This window comes from Tachyglossus aculeatus, chromosome 11 (genome assembly GCF_015852505.1).
Source record: "Tachyglossus aculeatus isolate mTacAcu1 chromosome 11, mTacAcu1.pri, whole genome shotgun sequence".
Classification (NCBI taxonomy): Eukaryota; Metazoa; Chordata; class Mammalia; order Monotremata; family Tachyglossidae; genus Tachyglossus; species Tachyglossus aculeatus.
Genome location: NC_052076.1, coordinates 2,942,012 through 2,963,970, shown reverse-complemented (window position 1 = coordinate 2,963,970; position 21,959 = coordinate 2,942,012). Strand labels below are relative to the sequence as shown.

At 51.9% G+C, this 21,959-nt stretch overlaps 1 protein-coding gene across 1 annotated transcript; it reads left to right on the top strand.

Moving 5' to 3' along the window:
• Positions 1–579: 579 nt before the first annotated feature.
• DDX25 (DEAD-box helicase 25) lies at positions 580–21,340 on the top strand. Its single transcript, XM_038754173.1, has 12 exons — positions 580–704; positions 3,463–3,529; positions 7,439–7,483; positions 8,531–8,666; positions 9,993–10,085; positions 10,173–10,275; positions 11,124–11,238; positions 12,179–12,356; positions 14,490–14,727; positions 17,410–17,572; positions 19,758–19,946; positions 21,160–21,340. Exons 1-12 carry the CDS (start codon positions 615–617, stop codon positions 21,219–21,221), a joined length of 1,479 nt encoding a protein of 492 aa, XP_038610101.1. The 5' UTR covers positions 580–614; the 3' UTR covers positions 21,222–21,340.
• The last annotated feature ends 619 nt before the right edge of the window (positions 21,341–21,959 follow it).

The window sequence follows — 21,959 nt, the reverse complement described above, 5'->3', positions numbered from 1 at the left end:
TATAATGCAATGTAATATAAATTTATATATACTTCTATATTTATATTTATTCAATATATTGATATATTATGTATCAATATAATATAGCGTAATTATTTATGTATATGTAAGCATATATATGTATTTATATATACTTCTATATTTATATTTATTCAATGTATTTCTATATTATGCATTAATATAATATAACGCAATGTAATATAAGCGATATAATATATTAATATATTATAATATAGTATGCATTGTATTATATTTTATATTTATACTTATATGAAATGTGTTTATTATGTTTATATATGATATATGTATTATGGATCCCCTCTTCGCCTCACAGAACGTTTTAATTTGAAGAGGTTGTCGGGTGGAGGCGGTGCGCGCGCGCGCGCGCGCGCGGATGAGGGCCTCGCGGCCCGGGTGCGCGCGCACACACAGCAGCCCGCGCGCGAGCGTCCGTCCAATAGGAAGAGCCGCTCCGCCTTTGCGCCCGGCCCGGGCGCACGTGGCGGGAGGGGCCGGGGCACGTGACGGGGAGGGCGGGGCACGTGGCGGGAGGGGCCGGGGCACGTGCCTCTGAGGAGAGCAGGAGCGTCGCCGGCATCGCGGCCTAGGGAGCAATGGCGGCCGCTTCAAAGGGCCGCGGGGTGGCGGGAAAAACGTGGCCCAGTGGCCTCGTAGTGACCAACGCGGCCAGGAGGGAGATGGGGGTGAGGGGAATTGGGGGGTGAAGTGGGCGACGAGGCCAACGGAGGGGGAACGGGGCCCATGATGGTGGGAGTAGGGTGGGCGGTTGAGGAGGAAGTGGGCAATGGGAGTTGGGGTAATGGCGGAGGTGTGAGGGAGAGGGGACAGGGAGGGAGACCTGAGGGAGGGCAGAAGGGGTCCCCAGTGGAGCCAATTTGGGAAGGCAAGATGGGGTCGCAGATTTTATTTTGTTAATATGTTTGGTTTTGTTTTCTGTCTCCCCCTTTTAGACTGTGAGCCCACTGTTGGGTAGGGACTGCCTCTATATGTTGCCAACTTGGACTTCCCAAGTGCTTAGTACAGTGCTCTGCACACAGTAAGCGCTCAATAAATACGATTGATTGATTGACCCCAGTGGGACGAGGCTAGACTTCGGGGGGGGGGGGGGGGGGCCGCAGGGGTCATGTGCCCCTCCCAGTTTGGTCAACTAGGTTAATTAATAATAATAATAATAATAATAAGGATGGCATTTATTAAGCGCTTGGGAGAGTACATACAACGGAATTAACAGACGCGTCTAGCAGGACAGACCCCAAATGACTTCTAATTAGGAGGGAAAGGGGTACTGACCAGCTAAGGTTGGGCAGAGTGGGGGGCACGGGAGGACACCGGTATATATGTTTGTACATATTTATTACTCTATTTACTTATTTATTTTACATGTACATATCTATTCTATTTATCTTATTTTGTTAGTATGCTTGGTTTTGTTCTCTGTCTCCCCCTTTTAGACTGTGAGCCCACTGTTGGGTAGGGACTGCCTCTATATGTTGCCAACTTGGACTTCCAAAGCGCTTAGTACAGTGCTCTGCACACAGTAAGCGCTCAATAAATACAATTAATTGATTGATTGATTGATGGAAGGGAAGACAGTGGGGGGCTGCCAGTTGGGCGTTAATGTGGGCACGGCCTCCTCCCCTGGCTCTTCCTCCCTCCCTACTGGGAAGCGGCGTGGCTTAGTTTTAAGAGCCCGGGCTTTGGAGTCAGGGGGCCTGGGTTCAAATCCCGGCCTCACCAATTGTCAGCCGGGTGACTTCGGGCAAGTCACTTCACTTCTCTAAGCCTCAGTTACCTCGTCTGGAAAATGGGGATTAAGACTGTGAGCCCCCCGTGGGACAACCTGATCAGCTTGTATCCCCCCCCACCACCCCGCGCTTAGAACAGTGCTTTGCACATAGTAAGCGCGTAACAAATGCCATTATTATTATTGTTACTGAGAGCTCACCTCCTCCAGGAGGCCTTCCCAGACTGACCCCCCTCCTTCTTCCCCCCGCCTCCATCCCCCATCTTACCTCCTTCCCCTCCCCACAGCACCTGTATATATGTATATATGTTTGTACATATTTATTACAATTTTATTTGTACATATTCTTTTTATTTTATTTTGTTAATATGTTTTGTTCTCTGTTTCCTCCTTCTAGACTGTGAGCCCACTGTTGGGTAGGGACCGTCTCTGTATGTTGCCAACTTGTCCCAAGCGCGTAGTCCAGTGCTCTGCACACAGTAAGCGCTCAATAAATACGATTGAATGAATGAATGAATGCCCTTTTGCCCCCGTCGGCCCGCCCCTTCCTGGCGTAGCAGGGCCTTGTTCCCGCAGTGTAGTGAGCACCCCCAGAGAGTGTGCTGGAACCACCTGAGGCTGCTTTCTCCCCCACCTCCCTTCAGACTGGGCAGCCTACCTGTCCTCCTCCTCCAGTCAGTCCACCAGTCCTCTTTATTGAGCGCTTCCTGTGTGCAGAACACTGCATTAAAAGCTCACCATCCGTAGTGTCTGCTTCCAGTATGGAGGACACACCAGGCATAAGATGAGAAGCACCTTGGTTCAGTGGAAAGAGCCCGGCCTTTGGAGTCAGAGGTCATGGGTTCAAATCCCGGCTCCACCAACTGTCAGCTGGGTGACTTTGGGCAAGCCGCTTAACTTCTCCGGGCCTCAGTTACCTCATCTGTAAAATGGGGGTTAAGACTGTGAGCCCCCCTGTGGGGCGACCTGATCACCTTGTAACCTCCCCAGTGCTTAGAACAGTGCTCTGCACATTCATTCATTCAATCGTATTTATTGAGCGCTTACTGTGTGCAGAGCACTGTACTAAGCGCTTGGGAAGTACAAGTTGGCAACATAGAGAGACGGTCCCTACCCAACAGTGGGCTCGCAGTCTAGAAAGGGGAGACGCTTACTGTGTGCAGAGCACTGTACTAAGCGCTTGGGAAGTACAAGTTGGCAACATATAGAGACGGTCCCTACCCAACAGTGGGCTCACAGTCTAGAAGGGGGAGACAGAGAACAAAACAAAACATATTAACAAAATAAAATAAATAGTAAGGAAGTGCTTAATAAATGCCATTATTATTATTATAGGAGGAAGCACTCTGCAGTTTAGGCAGGTGGCACGAGCCTTCCCTTTCATTCATTTATTCATTCAATCGTATTTATTGAGCGCTTACTGTGTGCAGAACACTGGACTAAGCGCTTGGAAAGTACAATTTGACAATGAATATAGACTATCCCTATCCAACAACGGGCTCACAGCTTAGGAGGGGGAGACAGATAACAAAACAAAAACAAGTAGACAGGTGTAGACCAGTGCTTCCAGGACTTCATAAAGAAATGGGCAATTCCCAAAAGGGGTACACGAGAAACATAGGAGAGAGTGTCCCATCCCCTTCAGTCCTGATTTTAAACAAAGGATCGAGATTGGCTGAAATTTCTCTCTTTAACAGTTCCCTAGCCTCTGCCTTCCGCAGAAGACCAGCTGTGGCTTTACAAATGCCTCTTTGCCCCTTGAAGGTGAGTGGGGTCACCCCCGTTACTTATTGAGCGATTTCAACAGTACGTATGTGTATGATTCCAGTTATGTCTGTACTCTTCCTCCCTATACTATCTGTAAATAATTTTGTCCTGAAACGTTCGTTAAATCTGTAAGCTCCTTGAGAGCGGGTGGCACGTATCTTCAATCAATCAGTCGATTTTATTGATTGAGTGCTTACTGTGTGCAGAGCTCTATACTAAGTGCTTAGGACTAGACTGTGAGCCCACTGTTGGGTAGGGACTGTCTCTATATGTTGCCAACTTGTACTTCCCAAGCGCTTAGTACAGTGCTCTGAACACAGCGCTCAATAAATACGATTGATTGATTGATAGGAGGGTACACCTTTAACAGAGTTGGTAGACATGCTCTCTGCCCACGGTGGGTTTACAGTCTAGCGGACTTGTTACTGGTTTAACCACCTAGTGCTTAGTACAGCGCGTAACACTAAGACACTCAGTAAGCACCATTGATTAGTTGGTTGTTTAGGGCCTTTTAAGTCATTCATTTATATTTATTAACCGCTTACCGTGTGCAGAGCAGTGCACTAAGCAACTTACGTGAAAGAATATGTATTTGATTTTTTTGTTGTTGTTGGGTGTGGGTGGCAAAGTTAAGTAACCGTCTCTTTCAGAGGGCTTTTGGAAAGCAGACGGAGGATTAGTAATAGTAGTCATGGTATTTATTAAGCGCTTAATCTGTGCAGAGCACTGAACTAAGTGATAGGAGAGAATATACAGGTGGGAATTAAACAGGGCTTCTGTCCCTCTGGGAACTCACAATCAGTTAAATCAGTGGTATTTGTTGAGTGCTTACTGTGTTCAGAGCACTGTACTAAGCCCTTGATGGTACTAAGCGCTTAGTACAGTCTGAGAGTTTAAGAGGGGAGAGGGATTGGAGACCCTCATCAGGAGTGATGAAACGTTCAAACACAACACAATCAATTTAACAAAGTGCGCTCAAAGTCTTCCTGTCTGGATCTCTGGATTGTGGAGCAGGAGGCAGCACTGTTGTGCAGGGTGGCTTTGTGGAAAGAGCGCTAGCTTGGGAGTCAGAGAACATGGGTTCTAATCCTGCCTCTGCCACTTGTCTGCTGTGCTGTGTGACCTTGGCAAGCCACTTCACTTCTCTGTGCCTGTTACCTCATCCGCAAGTGGGGATTCAGACTGTGAGCCCCACGTGGTACAACCTGATTACCTTGTATCTGGAACAGTGCTTGGCACGTGGTAAGCGCTTAAAAAATACCACAATTATTATTATTATTGTGAGGTCTTTTTTTTTTTTTTCAAAAAGAAGGAGGCTTGAATCAGCACAGAGCATGTTAGAGAACAGATTTCATGACTCTTCAACAGTATTTATTGTGTAGACTGGTGAAAGAGGAGCGGATTGTGCCGACTGGATTGTAGTAGAAGAGTGGCGAGGTGAGGTAGGAGGGGGCGCTTAGAACAGTGCTTTGCACATAGTAAGCGCTTAATAAATGCCAACATTATTATTACTTTAAAGCCAATAGTGAGGAGTTTTTGTTCATTGCGGAGTTAGACGGGCAACCACTGGAGGTTCTTGAGGAGTGGGGAAACAGAGTGATCATTTTTGTAGAAAAATGATCCAGGCATGAGAACTTTCCAGGTTAAACCTCTCTGATTTGATCATCCTTTTTGCCAACCTTCTTATGCGTCAGTTTATTCCCCATTCACTGCTCACTTACCATTGTGGTTGGAGTTGGATATGTATCTCCCCTCTTGTTCCCACTAACTGTGTACTCTCGGCCAAACAGTAGTTTTTGAGTGCCTACAGTAGTGTACTCATGGCTCCCAACCGTCTGCTATTGGACTGCAAATCCACAAGCACCTAGTACAGTGCTCCGCTAGTGGTAGGTGTTTAACAAATAATTAATCGATCTGGTATTTATTAAGAGCTTACTGTGTGCAGAGTACTATAATAAGCGCTTGGGAGAATACAATATACAGAATTGGTATTGCTATTGGTAAAGGAGAAGTGGCGTGGCTAAGGAGAAGCGGTGTGGCTCACTGGAAAGAGCCCGAGCTTTGGAGTCAGCGGTCATGGGCTCAAATCCCGGCTCCACCACTTGTCAGCTGGGTGACTTTGGGCAAGTCACTTCACTCCTCTGGGCCTCAGTTACCTCATCTGTAAAATGGGGATGTAGACTGTGAGCCCCACGTGGGACACCCTGATCACCTTGTAACCTCCCCAGCGCTTAGAACAGTGCTGTGCACATGGTCAGCGCCTAATAAATGCCGTTATTATTATTATTATTATTAATTGGTAGTCATGTTGTTTGCCCACAACAGTCTGGAGGACTCTGACCGTGGTGTCATGGGGTCTTCAGGGGTGACAGGTGGCCTCTTTTAAGGCCGTATGTTTGCCCTAAGTGGGGTGTTGATGTCTGCCAGTGCACCCCTTCTTTGGGCAGCTCCCTGGGGTGGAAAGCCACCAAGCAGGGCACCGAGCACCAGGTTCACGCTCTGACAGGGTGTGACTCGTTGCTGCGGTTCTGGAAAAACCCCGGGAGCCTAGAAATAAGGCTAACGCTAAAGGAAGTCAGGCAGGGGGCCCAAAAGAAACCTCGCCGTTTAACAGTCCTTTTGGCATCCATGGGCGGTGTCGGGAGCCGGCTCTGGGGGTTGCAGGGAAGGTGGCCAGTGGAGGGAAGAGGGGAGGGAGGGAGCACTGCACCCTAAGCTTCCCCTGTCCTTGGCAACAAAGATGGGAGCAGTCACAGGCCTGAGCCAGCTAACCACCACTCTCCATTCATTCTTTCAATCGTATTTATTGAGCGTTTACTATGTGCAGAGCACCTCCACTGCACTGCCCATAGCACCTCCCCAGAGTCCTACTCCCTTGGCAGGGCAAATGCCCAAACCCGCCCTCCCCAGTCCATCAATTAATCAGTGCTATCTACTGAACACTTACTTTGTGTGCTGAGCTCTATACTAAGCTCATGGGAGAGTACAGTGCCAAAGAGTTGGTAGACCTGTTCCATGCCCACAAATTTACAGTCTAGAGGGGCGAGACAGACAAAGGGCCCTGAGATTGAGTAGGTAAAGAATTGACCCAATCCCGGTCTTAGCGCCTTCTAGCCTGGGATACAGGGAGAGTGGCCGGGAGAGGTGTTGGAAAACGGGTGAGCTCCTTGGGGGCAAGGAACAAGTCTTCCCTCTCTTATGTCCTCTCCCAACTCCAGTGCTCTGCACCTAGAAGATGCTCAGTATTATTACTACTTTGGGTTTGGGTGTCAGAGGAAGTGGGTTCTGATCCCAGCTCCGCCACTTTGCTTTGTGACCTTGGGCAAGCTGTTTAACTTCTCAGTGCCTCAGTTACCTCATCTGTAAAATGGGGATTAAGACTGTGAGCCCCATGTGGGACAACCTGATTACCTGGTATCACTCCCATCATTTAGAACAGTGCGTGGCACATAGTAAGCGCTTAACAAATACCATAATATTTTTATTTTATTATTATGGCATTTGTTAAACACTTACTGTGTGCCAAGCGCTGTTCTCAGTGCTGGGGTAGATACCAGTTAACAGACTGGACACAGGCCCTGTCCCACATGGAGCTCTCAGTCTAAGTAGGCGGGAGAAGAGGTATTGAAACCCTATTTTACAGTTGAAGGAACTGAAGCCCAGAGAAGTGAAGTGACTTGCTGGAGGTCACACAGCAAGTAATTGGCAGATCCAGGATTAGAACCCAAGTCCTCTGAGTCCCAGGCCCGGGCTCTTTCCATTAGGCCACTCTGCTTCTTATACTACTGCTGATTGATGGGACGGGTTGTGGCGCCTGAGACATTTTGGAAACTGCTTGTATTACTGTCGGGATGTGTGCCGTGGCCCAGTCTATACTCAGCCTGATGTATTTCTTCCTTCTCCCAGGCCACTCCAAGAGTAAAATGGACAACGATAGCGATGAGGATGTGGGTAGGTGGCCTTGAAGTTTCTCGCTTGGCCTTCTGGCTCGATTTCATCCCAATTTTCCAACTTCTTTTCTCCGAGGAGCCAGAGCCCAAATCTCCCTTGTTGCTGGCTCTCAAGGAATCCCAGGCCCACCCTCAAAGAGGGAGTGCTGATCTGTTTGTTCCACCACTCGGTGTGGGTGGCGGTCGGTTCTGTTCTTAGTTCTCGAGAACCGGGGACTCCGGGAGCTCTCGTAGAAGGAGATGGCGGGATTTTGTCGTCCTCACCATGAGGAAGGTCTTCCCTCTCTCTAAGCAAAATTTCTCACACTTTAATTCATGTCCCTTTCCCCTGGTTGTGTTGATAGTAGACATGGAGAGCTGTGGGTCTATATCTTCTCCCATGAAGAAAAGATGGTGGTTTGAAGAAGGGTATCATGTCCCTCCTCTGGGCTCTTTCTTCCACCCCAAATCCAGAGCAAATTAGGAAGTGCTCAGTGCCCCAGAGGGATGGGGTACAGTGGAATAATCCACTTAGGTTGGAGTTGGAGAGTGAGAGGGTCTCACGGGGCTAACTTGGGGCTGGGGGATTGTGTTTCTACTGGCCACCCTTCGTCCCAGTCCCCGGCAAACGCCTGTGTGTCAGAGGCTGCTGGTTCGTCCCTCACCCTGCCGCCATCCCCAGCCCAGGAGGTGGTGCCACCCCAAGCCCTGGGTGACTTTGGGGGTCTGGCAGGACCCACTCTGAGCCACAGGTTCCCCAGGGTGCTGAGGAGGACCAGTGAGTCCGCTTCAGGGGTAACGGTCAGCCTGACAAGCTGGGAAGGCCGGGCAGAACTGGATTTCCTCCCTGGCCCGTGAGGGTGGAGCTGGAGCTGCCCTACCAGCTAGCAAATAGGTCCAGAAACACTCACCTTGTTCCCAGTCACACGTGGCCAAATAGGCTTTTGAGGCCCCGCTTGGTTTTGCCACATTAAAAGTGTCATCTCAGACCCGGTGGTTTTGGGGCCATCAGCTAGGAGCAGTGGGGTTGACTCACTCTCACCTCTCCATCCCCATTTTGCTCATCCAGTGGACTTGGCAGCAAATTCTCTCTTGAACAAGCTAATCCGGCAGTCCCTGGTAGAATCCAGTCACCACGTCGAAGTGTTGCAGAAGGATCCCAGATCGCCGCTCTACTCGGTGAAAACATTTGAAGAGCTGCACCTGTGAGTATTGATTCCCCGGGCCGGGGAGGGAACCTCAAAAACCCGCAGCCCAGGGTGGCGAAGGCGGCAGCTGGGAATGTGCCACCTGATGGGGCGCGTTCTTCATTACTGGCAACCTTGCATCCAGCGAGGCCTGGAAGCTTACGTCGTTCAGTTGGAGCGGCCTCCAATTCTGAGGTATTTAAAAGGACGGCTGCGGAGCCCCCGAATCAATCATCCAGGCAATCAGTGTGGTATTGACTGAATGCTTGCAGTGTGCAGAGCACTGAGCTAAGCGCTTGGGAGATTTACTAGACACATTCCCTGCCCTCATTGACCTTACAGTCTAGAGGGATGCCCTCAAGCCACCCGAAGACCCCTCCTCACTGTCTTCAGAAGGAACTAGCCCTCCCTAGGGTTGGGTGGGTCGGGGACAGACTTACAATGCTCTAGACTGGAGCATTGCGGACAGGGAACATGCCTACCAGCTCTGTTATATTTTACTCTCCCAAAGGCGTAGTACAGTGCTCTTGTACACAGCAAGCGCTCAGAAAATACCACTGACGATGATCAAATGAGGGGGCGGCGCTGACACTAACTTGTCTGCTGCTCACCTGGCCCCGTGGGTCCAGCTGGCTAGACGCCTTCCCCTCACCGTAGGGCTTGGGCCTGGCTCCTTCTGACCATTTATGCAAGGAACAAAAACAAGGCCCGGGCTTCCAGTTGGGCGCAGCAGGCCCCATCTCAACCTGCATCCCGCGCCAGTCCCTGCCACTTGGGGTTGAACGGGATCAGCCCAAAGCCAAGGCCTCTTAGAGACCCTTGGGCTGGAACACGGCAATTGGAGGGCCACCCAGGCCACATGTACTCTTTGTTCAGTTGGCTGCTAATGAAATGAATTAATGGTGGTGTTTATTAAGCGCTTACGATGTGTCAAACGCTGTTCTAAGTGCTGGGGTAGATATAAACTATTCCAGGTGAGACAGTCCCTGGCCCTCATGGGGCTCACAGTCTTAATTCCACTTTACAGCGGAGGTAACTGAGTCACAGAGAAGTTAAGTGACCTGCCCAAGGTCACACAGCAGACAAGCGGTGGAGCTGGGATTAGAACCCAGGGCCTTCTGACTCCGAGGCCCCTGCTCTATGCACTATGCCCCGTCCTCTTCCTATCTCTCCCTACTAATAAAGCATTTGGTCTCTCCTCTCTCCCCAAATTCCTGCATCCCGCCCCACTGCTCTTTGCCACTAAAATTTTCGTGTTTCCCAGAACAGCCTCAAGCTGTCCCTAGCAGCCAGTGGTGGCCCTGGGATCCTGGCCTAGCCGCTTGTGATTTTCATTTTTGCCAGAAAGCAAGAGCTACTAAGAGGGATCTACGCAATGGGGTACAACAGACCCTCCAAAATCCAGGAGATGGCCCTGCCCATGATGCTGGCCTGTCCGTGAGTGCCAAAGGTTGGGGTGGGGTGACTCGTTGGGCAGAGTTCCCGGCGACCCGCCCAGGGGTCATGGCCTCCTGTCCTCCTCAGGCGCCAGAACCTCATCGCCCAGAGCCAGTCCGGGACGGGGAAGACCGCGGCCTTTGTCTTGGCCATGCTGAGCCGCGTTAGCGCCGATAAGAAGTTCCCACAGGTAAGCGAGGGCGGTGCCGGGGGCTCTGCCTCTCGTCGGGCCAGATGGGCTGCGAATATGAAAGGGAAAAACTTTCTCTTAGCACAGAGCCAAGCGCTTAGCACACAGTAAGCTCTCAAAAAATACAATTGAATCGAATTAATGAATGAACGGACCCGTGGCCGGCAAGCTTCTCCTCCTAGAACTGATCTGGAAATTGAGGCCATTTCTAAGAAAGACGGCGGGCTTTGGCAGCACATCTCAGATGTCCCAGTCTTGCCCCAGGCAGCCTTTGGGAAGCTGGGCATTTTCTGGAGTTATTATTGTGGGGCTGGAGACGGAGACTCAGCCCGGGACCCTTTTCTCACAATCCTCCTCCTCCTTTCCTATTCAGACTCCGGTGCCGGGGTCCAGAGCCAGTCTGGGACACAAGCTGTTCCTGTTCCCTGCATCCCATGGCTGAGAGGGGGAAGGAGGGAGTGTGGGCAGGGGGTAACCCCCGCAGCTGTCAGCATCCCCGGCACCTGCGGTCACTTTGGAAAGGGACCTATGGCTGGGCAGGGGAACCCTGAGAACAAGGCCCAGTGGGCACTGGGCAAGTCAAAGAGCGCTCGGTGGGGACCCAATTCAAGCATGAAAAGTCTCAGCCACGGACTTGCTTCTCCCAAGCCCGGTCATTCCACCCCACTGTGGGATAGGGGCAGCCCCAAAGAAGGACCAGACCACACCTTAGGCAGCCTTGCCTGGTGTATATATTAGGCAAGCTATGCCCAGGCTGGAAGTTAGGACTTCCTCCCCACAACAAATATTGTTTCCTGTTGCTGTGACAAAGTTCTTTTCTCTCCGCCACCCCCTCACCTCTCTCGAAGTGCCTTTGCTTGTCTCCAACTTACGAGCTGGCCATGCAGACCGGACAGGTAGTCGAGCGGATGGGACAGTTCTGCGTCAATATCAATGTGATGTATGCTGTCCGCGGGAATCGAGGTTTGTGCCGGCCAGGCGGGCTGTCATCGAGGGGGGCCCCCGGCCACACCCTCCAACGGGGGCTCACTTTCCACAGGGCGGCCCCGGGGTGGGGCGGGGGGAGACCCTTGTGAAACATTGTCATAATCGAATGGAGAGTCGGATGGGGCTTTGGATACGGGAGCCTCTTCATCTCCAGGAAAACTTTTAGGGTGGTGGTGGCCCCTCAGGGCCAGCTGGAGGGAAATTACACCTCTTTTCTCCGGCCTGGGTGGAATCCAGAGGCCTTGGCTCCCCACCCCAGCCTCTAACCCACTGGCCGAACTCCACTTTAGCACACATCCGCCTGAGCGACTCTGCCTGCTGAGCCCACTTTTATTTTCTGTCCTTTTGGTGGGGAAGCAGGGGGATGGAGGCTCCCTCCCCGGGCTGAGAAGATGAGGGAAGCTGGGGAACTGGGGAGGTGTGAGGGTCAGAATCCCCTCGGCATAGGTCACATGGGCCTGGGAAGGTTCGGGCTGGATGGGTCGACTCTTGCAAAGGGAAGTTTTCTGGAGGCTGGGACAGTTTTGGGTGTCCACCTGTCCCCTACACCTCCTAGGGTTCAGGAGGCCTCTTGGGGGTTCCCAGAGAGAGAGGTTCTAGTTCAGTGTCTTTTCTCATTGGCAAACTGCACCCCGAGTGCCCCTGGGGTGTGAACAGAGTAACCCCGAGTGCCCAGAATTTTCCAGGTGCCCCATTTTCTCCTCTTGTCCAGCCATCACACTTTTATGCGGGCAGAGGGTAGCAGCATCAGGAACAGAGGGCGTTGATTTCCAAGGCAACAATACCGTCCCGTCTAGGGGACGGGGGGTGGTCTCCAGCTTCGACCCTTGGGGGGGTTCGGTGAGCTGCATTGTGGATGTCCTCTGAGGTGAGTCGGGAAGCAAGGAAAAGGTCAGTCGAATTCTTTTGTCTCCAGTTTCCAGGGCTTTGGGCATAACCCAGCAGATTGTGATCGGGACTCCCGGGACCCTGCTCGACTGGTGCTTCAAGTGGAAGCTGATAGATTTGACTAAGATCCGCGTGTTCGTCCTGGATGAAGCGGATGTGATGATTGACACCCAGGGGTTCTCCGACCAGAGCATCCGCATTCAGAGGTGACCCCGGCGATCGATCTGTCCCTCTCCCTGAGCCTCTCCGGAAACCAGGGTCGGGCTCCCTGCCCCCCTCCCCTCCCCGACCGTCTGGCAGGGGGTGATCCACGCGGCTGTCCTTCACCTTCACGTCCTCTTAGCCCTTTGTTGCATCAGCAGGATTTCTTTTATGGTATTTGTTAAGCGCTTACTGTGTGCCAGGCACTGTACTAAGCTCTGGGGTACATCCAAGAGAATCAGCCTGGATGTGGTCACTTCCACTTAAGACTCACGTCTTAATCCCCATTTTGCAGATGAGGTAACTGAGGCCCAGAGAAGTGAAGCGATTGCCCAAGGTCACACAGCAGACGTGTGGCAGAGCCAGAATTAGAACCCAGGTCCTCTGACTCCCAGGCTTGGCTCTTTCCACTAGGCCACGCTGTTGAGATTGGTTGATGATGATGATGGTATTTGTTAAGCGCTTACTATGTGCAAAGCACTGTTCTAAGTGCTGGGGAGGTTACAAGGTGATCAGGTTGTCTCATGGTGGGCTCACAGTTTTAATCCCCATTTTACAGATGAGGTAACTGAGGCACAGAGAAGTTAAGTGACTTGCCCAAAGTCACACAGCTGACAGTTGGTGGAGCTGGGATTTGAACCCATGACCTCTGACTCCAAAGCCCGGGCTCTTTCCATTGAGCCACATGGTTGCCTTCGCTCCCCAGAGGGCAGGGCTGTCTGGGGGAGGAAGGAGAGAATGTCCATATGATGCTTTGGACTCTTCAGTCAATCAGTAGTATTAATTGAGCATCTGCTCAGGGGACAAAGCAATCAATCAATCAATCATATTTATTGAGCGCTTACTTTGTGCAGAGCACTGTACTAAGCACTTGGGAAGTACAAGTTGGCAACATATAGAGACAGTCCCTACCCAACAGTGGGCTCACAGTCTAAAAGGGGGAGACAGAGAAGAAAACCAAACATACTAACAAAATAAAATAAATAGAATAGATATGTACAAGTAAAATAAATGAACAGAGTAATAAATATGTACAAACATATATACATATATACAGGTGCTGTGGGGAAGGGAAGGAGGTAAGATGAGGGGGATGGAGAGGGGGACGACAGGGAGAGGAAGGAAGGGGCTCAGTCTGGAAAGTACCGAGCTAATCACTTGGGAGAGTGTGTCAGAGTTGCTCGAGTTGCCCTCAAGGAGTTTACAGTTGAGAAGGGGAGACAGACATTAAAATGAAGAAGGACGGAGGGCAGTATTAAGTAATAGGATAAGCAGTGTAGCCTAGTGGAAAAAAACATGGCCTAGGAGTCAGAGGACTTGAGTTCTAATGCTGACTCTGCCACCTAAATGCTGTGTGAACTTGGGCAGGTCACTTTGCTCAGCCTCAGTTTCCTCATCTGTAAAACGGGGAGTCAATACCTGTTCCCTCCTACTTAGACTGTGAGCCTCATGTGGGACAGGGACCGTGTCTAATCTGATACTCTACCCCAGAATTTACAACAGTGTGTGACAGTAAGCGCTTAACAAATACCATTTTTTTAAAAAAATAGAGAATGCCAGCCATGTACAGAGGGGCTGCAGGCAGTTAGGAGTATGCAAAATCACCGAGTTGTGGGGAGCGAAGATTAGAAATGAATCTTGGGAGTCTGACCTTGGCGGCTGCCTGGGTTTCTCAGCATGGCTGGAGGCCAGCAGATCCCCTGGGCCAAAAGCCAGATTTGCCCCCTTGGGTGACAGCTCCTGGCTGCCCCGGGCCCCCTAACGCTGCCCCGTCCCCATCCCATTGTCCACCCTTCTGTGTTCTGGGTCCCCCGGGCTGGGCACAACTTTCACACTGTGCTCTGACCCCTTTGGTGCCAGCGTCCTTGCCAGCCACTGCCTCTGCCTCTGCCTGGCCTTTCCGAGCCCTCAGGGGCCCTGGTCAAGAATGCCCACTGAATGCCCCCGACCGATCAGCTCTTCTCCCAGCCGCCTGCCTCCCGAGCTGCTGCCAGGAACCTCGCTCGGGTATCGAGATCCCGGCTTGGAATTGGAAGTTCCGGGGGGTTGATTGTGCTTCTGTAGGTCTAGCGGGCTGCTGGCAGGGATGGTGGAATCTGGCCTGCGGTGGGGGAGACCACCATCCTTTTCTCTTGCAGAGCTCTGCAGCCAGGATGCCAAATGCTCCTGTTCTCCGCCACCTTCGAGGATTTCGTGTGGCAGTTCGCCGAGCGCATCATCCCCGAACCCAACGTGATCAAGCTGCGCACGGAGGAGCTGACCCTGGACAACATCAGGCAGTTCTACGTCCTGTGCAAGCACAGGAGCGACAAGTACCGCGCTCTATGCAACATCTACGGCAGCATCACCATCGGGCAGGCCATCATATTTTGCCAGGTAGAACCGCCCCCCGCCCCGGGTGCCCCCGGCTGACGGTCAGGCGGCTGACCGGGGTCGGGCTCCCCGAAGGACTTGGGGTTCAGGGCCGGGACGTCTTGGGGCCCTTGGGAGTGCCGCGTTTCCACCGGGTGACTCCCATCTCCTCCCTTCCTGAAAGATGAACTTGCTCCCGGCCTGGAGACCTCCTTCAGCCCCCTGGGCTGGGGTCAGGGATGCCTCTGCCTGACCACCCCTGTGCTCGCAGTGGGGGGCTGGGCCGATGCCACTCGAGCCTGGAGCATCGAGCCAAACGTCCCTTTAGAGGAATAATAATGATAATAATTACGGTACTTGTTGAGCACTTACTATGTGCCAAGCACCGTTCTGAGCATTGAAAAGTTAATCAGATTGGACACAGTCCCTGTCCCACATGGGGCTCACAGTCTTACTCCCCATTTTATAGATGAGGCCGCTGAGGCACAGAGAAGTGAAGTGACTTGGCCAGGGTCACCCAGCAGAGAAGTGGTAGAGCTGGGATTAATCAATCAATCAATCAATCAATCGTATTTATTGAGCGCTTACTATGTGCAGAGCACTGTACTAAGCGCTTGGGAAGTACAAATTGGCATCACATAGATTAGAACTCAGGTCCTCCTGACGCCCAGGCCCACGCTCTGCCCACTGGGCCACACTGCTTCTCCCTGCAGTACTGGGAGGGAGCTCTTAGGGGTCATGTAGTCCGTCCCCCAGTCTCCGTCCCGAGCCATCCCGCACCATTGGCTTTCTACCCTGGGCTCCAAAGTCTCCCCGGAGGGCGGTGAAGCATCCTTCCTCGGCCGGCCGTTCCAGAGCCGACCCCTTCCTTTCTTGGAGCAAAACCCCCCCAGTGATCAAGACCTGATTGATTCTCTCTTGAGGCCCCTCTGGGTCAATGCAGAGGGGGCCCGGAGCAGATGAGAAGGAGAAGTTTGGGGTGATGGAGCCATTGACAGGTCTCACAGCTGCAGAGCCCAGTCCGACTTTAACGACTGGATTTAGGCCCGGGAACCATAATGTCGTGCTCGGTGTGCCAAGCCTAGGCTTCTGCCTTCTGGCAAGTAATAAAACCGTGGGCTTTGCTCCGAGTATTAAAAACCCATTTCCTGGCCATGAGTTTGAGCCCCTGAGGCCTCTCCCAAGGTGAATGGGTTGTTTTATGCTGCAGCTGCGGAGTTTTTTTTCTCCTGCCATTAAAAAATGTCATCTGACTCTGGAGCCCCGAGGTTTCAACCTGAGGCCAGGAGCAGTGCACCGTCCCGTTAGCCGAGGGCCTGGAGAACCTAGAAGTTTCGGAGCCCACAGGTCGAGTTCGATACCCAGCCACCATTTCAAGGTTGGAAAGGACCCCTCCGTCGGCCCCCACGATCAGCCATAGCCCCTCTTGGAAGAGCTGAAGGCAGGCAGGGTGTGGGAGTAATAATAAAAATGATGGCATTCGTTAAGCACTTACTATGTGTCAAGCACTGTTCTAAACGCTGGAATAGATACAAGCTAATCAGGTTGGGCACAACCCCTGTCTCACGTGGGGCTCACAGTCTTAATCCCCATTTTACAGATGAGGTAACTGAGGCACAGAGAAGTTAGGTGATTTGCCCAAGGTCACACAACAGCAAGTGGGATTAGAACCCAGGTCCTTCTGACGCCCAGACCTGTGCTCAGGAGCTCAGTGGCTAAAAAATCATGACCCCTTTAGAGGGACCCAACCAACATCAGGCAGCTGCCTCATCTATAAAATGGGGAGTAAGACTGTGAGCCCCATGTGGGACAGGGACTGTGTCCAATCTGATTAACTTGTATCTACCTCAATGCTTAGAACAGTGCTTGGCACATAGTAAGTGCTCAACAAGCACCGTAATTGTTATCATTATTATTCTTCTAATAATAATGTCCCACAAATGTCCCTCTGAGATCGGGAGATGCAAGCGTTTTTGTCCCGTTTGACAGATGAAACTAAGGCCCAGAGAAGTGAAGTGACAGCCTGTATATATATGTCACCTGTATATATATATCACCTGTATGTATATGTCACCTGTATATATATGTTACCTGTATATATATGTTTGTACATATTTATTACTCTATTTATTTGTTTATTTATTTATTTTACTTGTACATATCTATTCTATTTATTTTATTTTGTGAGTATGTTTGGTTTTGTTCTCTGTCTCCCCCTTTTAGACTGTGAGCCCACTGTTGGGTAGGGACTGTCTCTATATGTTGCCAATTTGTGCTTCCCAAGCGCTTAGTACAGCGCTCTGCACATAGTAAGCGCTCAATAAATACGATTGATGATGATGATGATGTATATATGTTTGTATGTATTTACTACTCTATTTATTTATTTTACTTGTACATATTTATTCTACGTATTTAATTTTGTTAATATGTTTGGTTTCGTTCTCTGTCTCCCCCTTCTAGACTGTGAGCCCACTGTTGGGTAGGGACCGTCTCTACATGTTGCCAACTTGTACTTCCCAAGCGCTTAGTCCAGTGCTCTGCACACAGTAAGCGCTCAATAAATACGATTGAATGAATGAATGAATGAATGAATGAGCTCCCCTGGCAGAGCCTGGTTTAGTATTTCCATTTTCCGCCTCTGTGCCCCGAGCTCTTTCCACCAAGCCCCTAGCAGCTCGTTCACACTCTCGCTGTCCAACCTAGACTCGTCAGATTGCCAAGTGGTTAACGGTGGAGATGATGGAAGATGGACACCAGGTGTCTTTGCTGAGCGGAGAGCTGACCGTCGAGCAGCGGGCCGCCATCATTCAGCGGTTCCGTGACGGGAAGGAGAAGGTCCTCATAACCACCAACGTCTGTGCCCGAGGTGAGGGTTCCGGCGTCCACTGAGGTAGCATCATCAAGCGCTTCCAGGGGCCCGTGTTTCACCCTGCAATCACCTCCCCACCCACCCATTCCGGACCTGGAATGGGCCGGGACGCGAGCCGACCGACCGATTTCCCGAGGCCTAGAGCTGTTGGCTCTTAGAAGGCCCAATTTAGCTTTAAACTTAGGGCTTCCCTGAGGATGGGTCATGGCTTTTTTTTTTTAATGTATTTGTTAAGTGCTTACTACGTGCCAGGCACTGTACTAAGCACTGGGGTAGATACAAGCTAATCAGGTTGGTCATAGTCCCCGTTCCACATGGAACTCACAATCTTAATCCTCACTTTAGAGAAGCGGCGTGGCTCAGCGGAAAGAGCTCGGGCTTTGGAGTCAGAGCTCATGGGTTCAAATCCCAGCTCTGCCGATTGTCAGCTGTGCGACTTGGGGCAAGTCACGTAACTTCTCTGGGCCTCACTTCCCTCATCTGTAAAATGGGGATTAAGACTGTGAGCCCCCCATGGGACAACCTGATCACCTTGTAATCTCTCCAGCACTTAGAACAGTGTTTTGCACATAGTAAGTGCTTAATAAATGCCATTATTATTATTATTTTACAGATGAGGGGACTAAGGCACAGAGAATAATAATTATAATAGTGGTATTAAGCACTTACTAGCTGTGCGACTTTGGGCAAGTCATTTAACTTCTCTGTGCCTCAGTTACCTCATCTGTAAAATGGGGATTAAGACTGTGAGCCCCCTGTGGGACGACCTGATAACCTTGTAATCTCTCCAGCGCTTGGAACAGTGCTTTTCACATAGTAAGCGCTTAATAAATGCCATTATTATTATTATTTTACAGATGAGGGGGCTAAGGCACAGAGAATAATAATAATAATGATGGTATTTGTTAAGCATTTACCATGTGCAAAGCACTGTTCTAAGAGCTTGGGGGTTACAAAGTAATCAGGTTGTCCCCTGTGGGGCTCACAGTCTTAACCCCCATTTTACAGATGAGGGAACCGAGGCACAGAGAAGTTAAGTGGCTTGCCCAAGGTCACACAGCTGACAAGTGGCGGAGCAGGGATTCAAACCCGTGACCTCTGGCTCCCAAGCCCGTACTCTTTCTACTGAGCCACATTGCTTCTATAAGAAGAGAAGTGAAGTGACTTGCCACGCAGCAGACAAATGGCAGAGCTGGAATTTGAACCCACGTCCTTCTGACTCGCATGCCTGGGCTCAATCCACTAGGCCATGCTGCTTCTCCATGTGACTTCCGTGTGGTTCCACCCTACGAGGGGGTCCTGTGCCCCCCTGCCTCCAGAACAAGGTTCACAGGTCAATCTGTCCGTCAGGAGCAAGGGGGAGCGGGGCCCTCCAGGAGCCCTCACCCCCAGAATTCAGCATCGGGGTCTGAATCCCCCCATGGTGAGAGCCCCCAAGTTGGAGTAGGAGCTGCTGCCCCGGCTTTGGAGGGTCGTGATGGCTTCTGCCACCATTTCCTCCTCCGGCTGTACGGTTCAGAAGGCCTCTTGCCCAGAGCAAACCCACTCAGGGGCCTCCCTGCCTCTCCAGATTCCTACAGATCCACCTTGAAGGGCTAGGAGGGGGAAACAGTGCAGAAGGCAACGTTTTAAGCCCGCTGTCTGAGCTGAATTTACTTGCTGCCTGATTTCATTAAACCTGGCCCCGTGGCTTTCAGGCACATGCCTCCTTTCATGGCTGAGAGAGTCCCCAAGGAACTGAGCTCAGCGCGTCTTTGCTCACTGCACTGGTGCCGCACCCCCTTGTCAATCGGAGGGGTTCGGGTCCACAGACACGCTCAGGGGCCCGGGGCAGTAGGGAATAAAGACGATGCTCAGCCTTGCTTTTTGGCGACTCTCAGTGGGGTTGTGGGCCTCATTGGGAGGTTGAGGTTCCGCACTGGAATGGCCCCGTGCATCCCAATCCGGGTTAGGGTCAGTCGGTCGTGTTCGGCAAGCACTCTCTGCATGCAGAGCACTCTGCCACTCCATCAGTTCAGCTCTTCCAGGAGTCGCTGGGCTCTCTCCCCCAACGCCCTTCGGCCTGGGCACCCAAGGTGAGCTGACTGGCAGGTGGCCGGAGACGGCTAGAGTGACCTCGTTGGCCATCCCCCAGGTGCCCGTCAACAACCTAATAACCTCCTGCGACTTCCTTTTCCCCCAGGAATTGACGTAAAGCAGGTCACGATTGTCGTGAACTTTGACCTCCCTTTGAATCAAGATTACGAACCCAACTACGAAACCTACCTCCACCGCATCGGCCGGACCGGGCGCTTTGGGAAACGGGGGCTGGCCTTCAACATGATCGAAGTGGACAAGCTGCCCTTGCTCATGAAGATCCAGGAGCATTTCAGTAAGTGTGGTATTCCCTGTTAAGACTGCCCTAACCCTAACCTCCCCCTACTTCCAGGACGGGCCAGGGGTGTTGGGGAGGGTGGGATGCCAGGGGAGAGCCGGCCCTCCTTTGGCACCCGTGAACTGCAGTCACGGACTCCCCAAGGTTTTTCTGGAGGGTTTTTGATGGGCGACGGCCCTGCAAATGGCAACCCAGGGGACCCCGTATGGCTCGTTGGCTCAGATTGGTTCCAGGGTCCATCCCAGCAGCTTGCCGTGGGAACCTCCTCACTCAGCTCCGTGCACGGCAACTGGTGTGGCACAACCCACCTGGCTTTCCGACCATATCAGCCAGAGCCTGGTGCATGGACTGGCGGTGGGCTGGAGGCCATTCCGCTCTCGGGAGCGAGAGCCAGCCAGTGGCCTGCATCCCATCCCTCTTCAACTCCTCTTCAAATGAATTTGCCGGGGACTTTGGCGGGCAGGGACCGGCTCTCAGCAAATTCATTCTTCCTAAAGGAAAGCTCTTGGTGAGAGAGACTGCCACACCGATAGGAAGCGGCCTCTCTTTGAACCCTTTTTAGACTGAAGCCTCTACCCTGAGCCACCCTGCACACTCGCTTGAAGCCCAGATCGCAGTCCGGTGATAACCGGTCAATCAGTAGCGCTGAGCGCACGCCCACTGCGTGTAGAGCACTGTGCTAAAGGCTTGGGGGATTGCAGCGGGTACTCAGCTCCCAGGAGCAGGAGGCCGGTGTAAAGGATCGGCCTTCTACCCCATCCTGCCCCGATCAGACCCGAGACAGGGGCCCGGGACCAGTTTGGGCCTCTCTTCTCTCGAGGGATGTGGAGAAAAGCGATCAGAATGATTAAAGGGCTGGGAAATTGGGCCCTCTGACAAGGGGATGGAGGGGAGTTGTTCCCGTCTGGCCCTCAGAGCAACAGGAAAAGGGGCCTGGTGCTGGGACCGGCTCCGGGCCTGCCCGGCGGGGGATTCAATGTTGGGATGGCTGCCAGGGAAACAGACTCTGTCTGTCCTGGGTGGGGCTCAGGCTGACCCGGACGTGGCTACCGGCCAGAGCCTCCCAGCACCAAGGCACCCCACCTCTCCCCAGCCCCCAATCCAGGCAGACACGTTTTCTGCAAGCAGTCAGACCCCACCGGTGCGGGGGGAGCGGTGTGGGGAGGCTGGGGGAGTCCTGGGGTACAGTTTCTCTTTAATCTTCTTTCAGAAAGCCAGATTAAGGAGCTGGACCCCGAGGACATGGATGAAATTGAGAAGATAGAGAATTAAGAGGGGAGAGTTCGGGGGTGAGGAGGGCAGGAGGGAGGGAGTCTCCGAGAGGAGGAAGTGGGCTTGGTTGGAGTTAATTTTACAGGAAAATTCCTTATGTTTCATGACGTTTGCCCGAGAGCGAAATAAAACTCTGTTCCGGACAGCTGTGGCTCGCCAAGTTCTTCCTGACAGGACAGGGCACGGTTCGTATCAGAGACATCCCTGTTGGCCCGTTGCGGCCTGCTGCGCAGGCTGCGCGGTCAGGAAGAGAGAGGAGTTGGGCTGTCCCAGGGGGCAGCCCCACGAAGGGGTCTCTCTGGGGGTCTTCCCCCATGACGGGGAGTGCCACCGCGGGGGACCCTAGGTCCGTTAGCCTTCACCCCCACCGATGAAGACTGATTTTGATCCCCAGTGGACTGGGGCATCAGGTGGGTGGACCGCCTCGTGGCCTCCCTGCCCTGGTCTCCGAGCCGCCCGGTGCAGCGGTGCCTGCCCCGCGGAGGCCGCTCGCCGGCAGCGTGGACCCTCTCATCATCATCGTCATCATCAATCGTATTTATTGAGCGCTTACTGTGTGCAGAGCACTGTACTAAGCACTTGGGAAGTACAAGTTGGCAACATATAGAGACAGTCCCTACCCAACAGTGGGCTCACAGTCTGAAAGGGGGAGACAAAACCAAACATACTAACAAAATAAAATAAATAGAATAGATATGTACAAGCAAAATAAATAAATAAATAAATAGAGTAATAAAT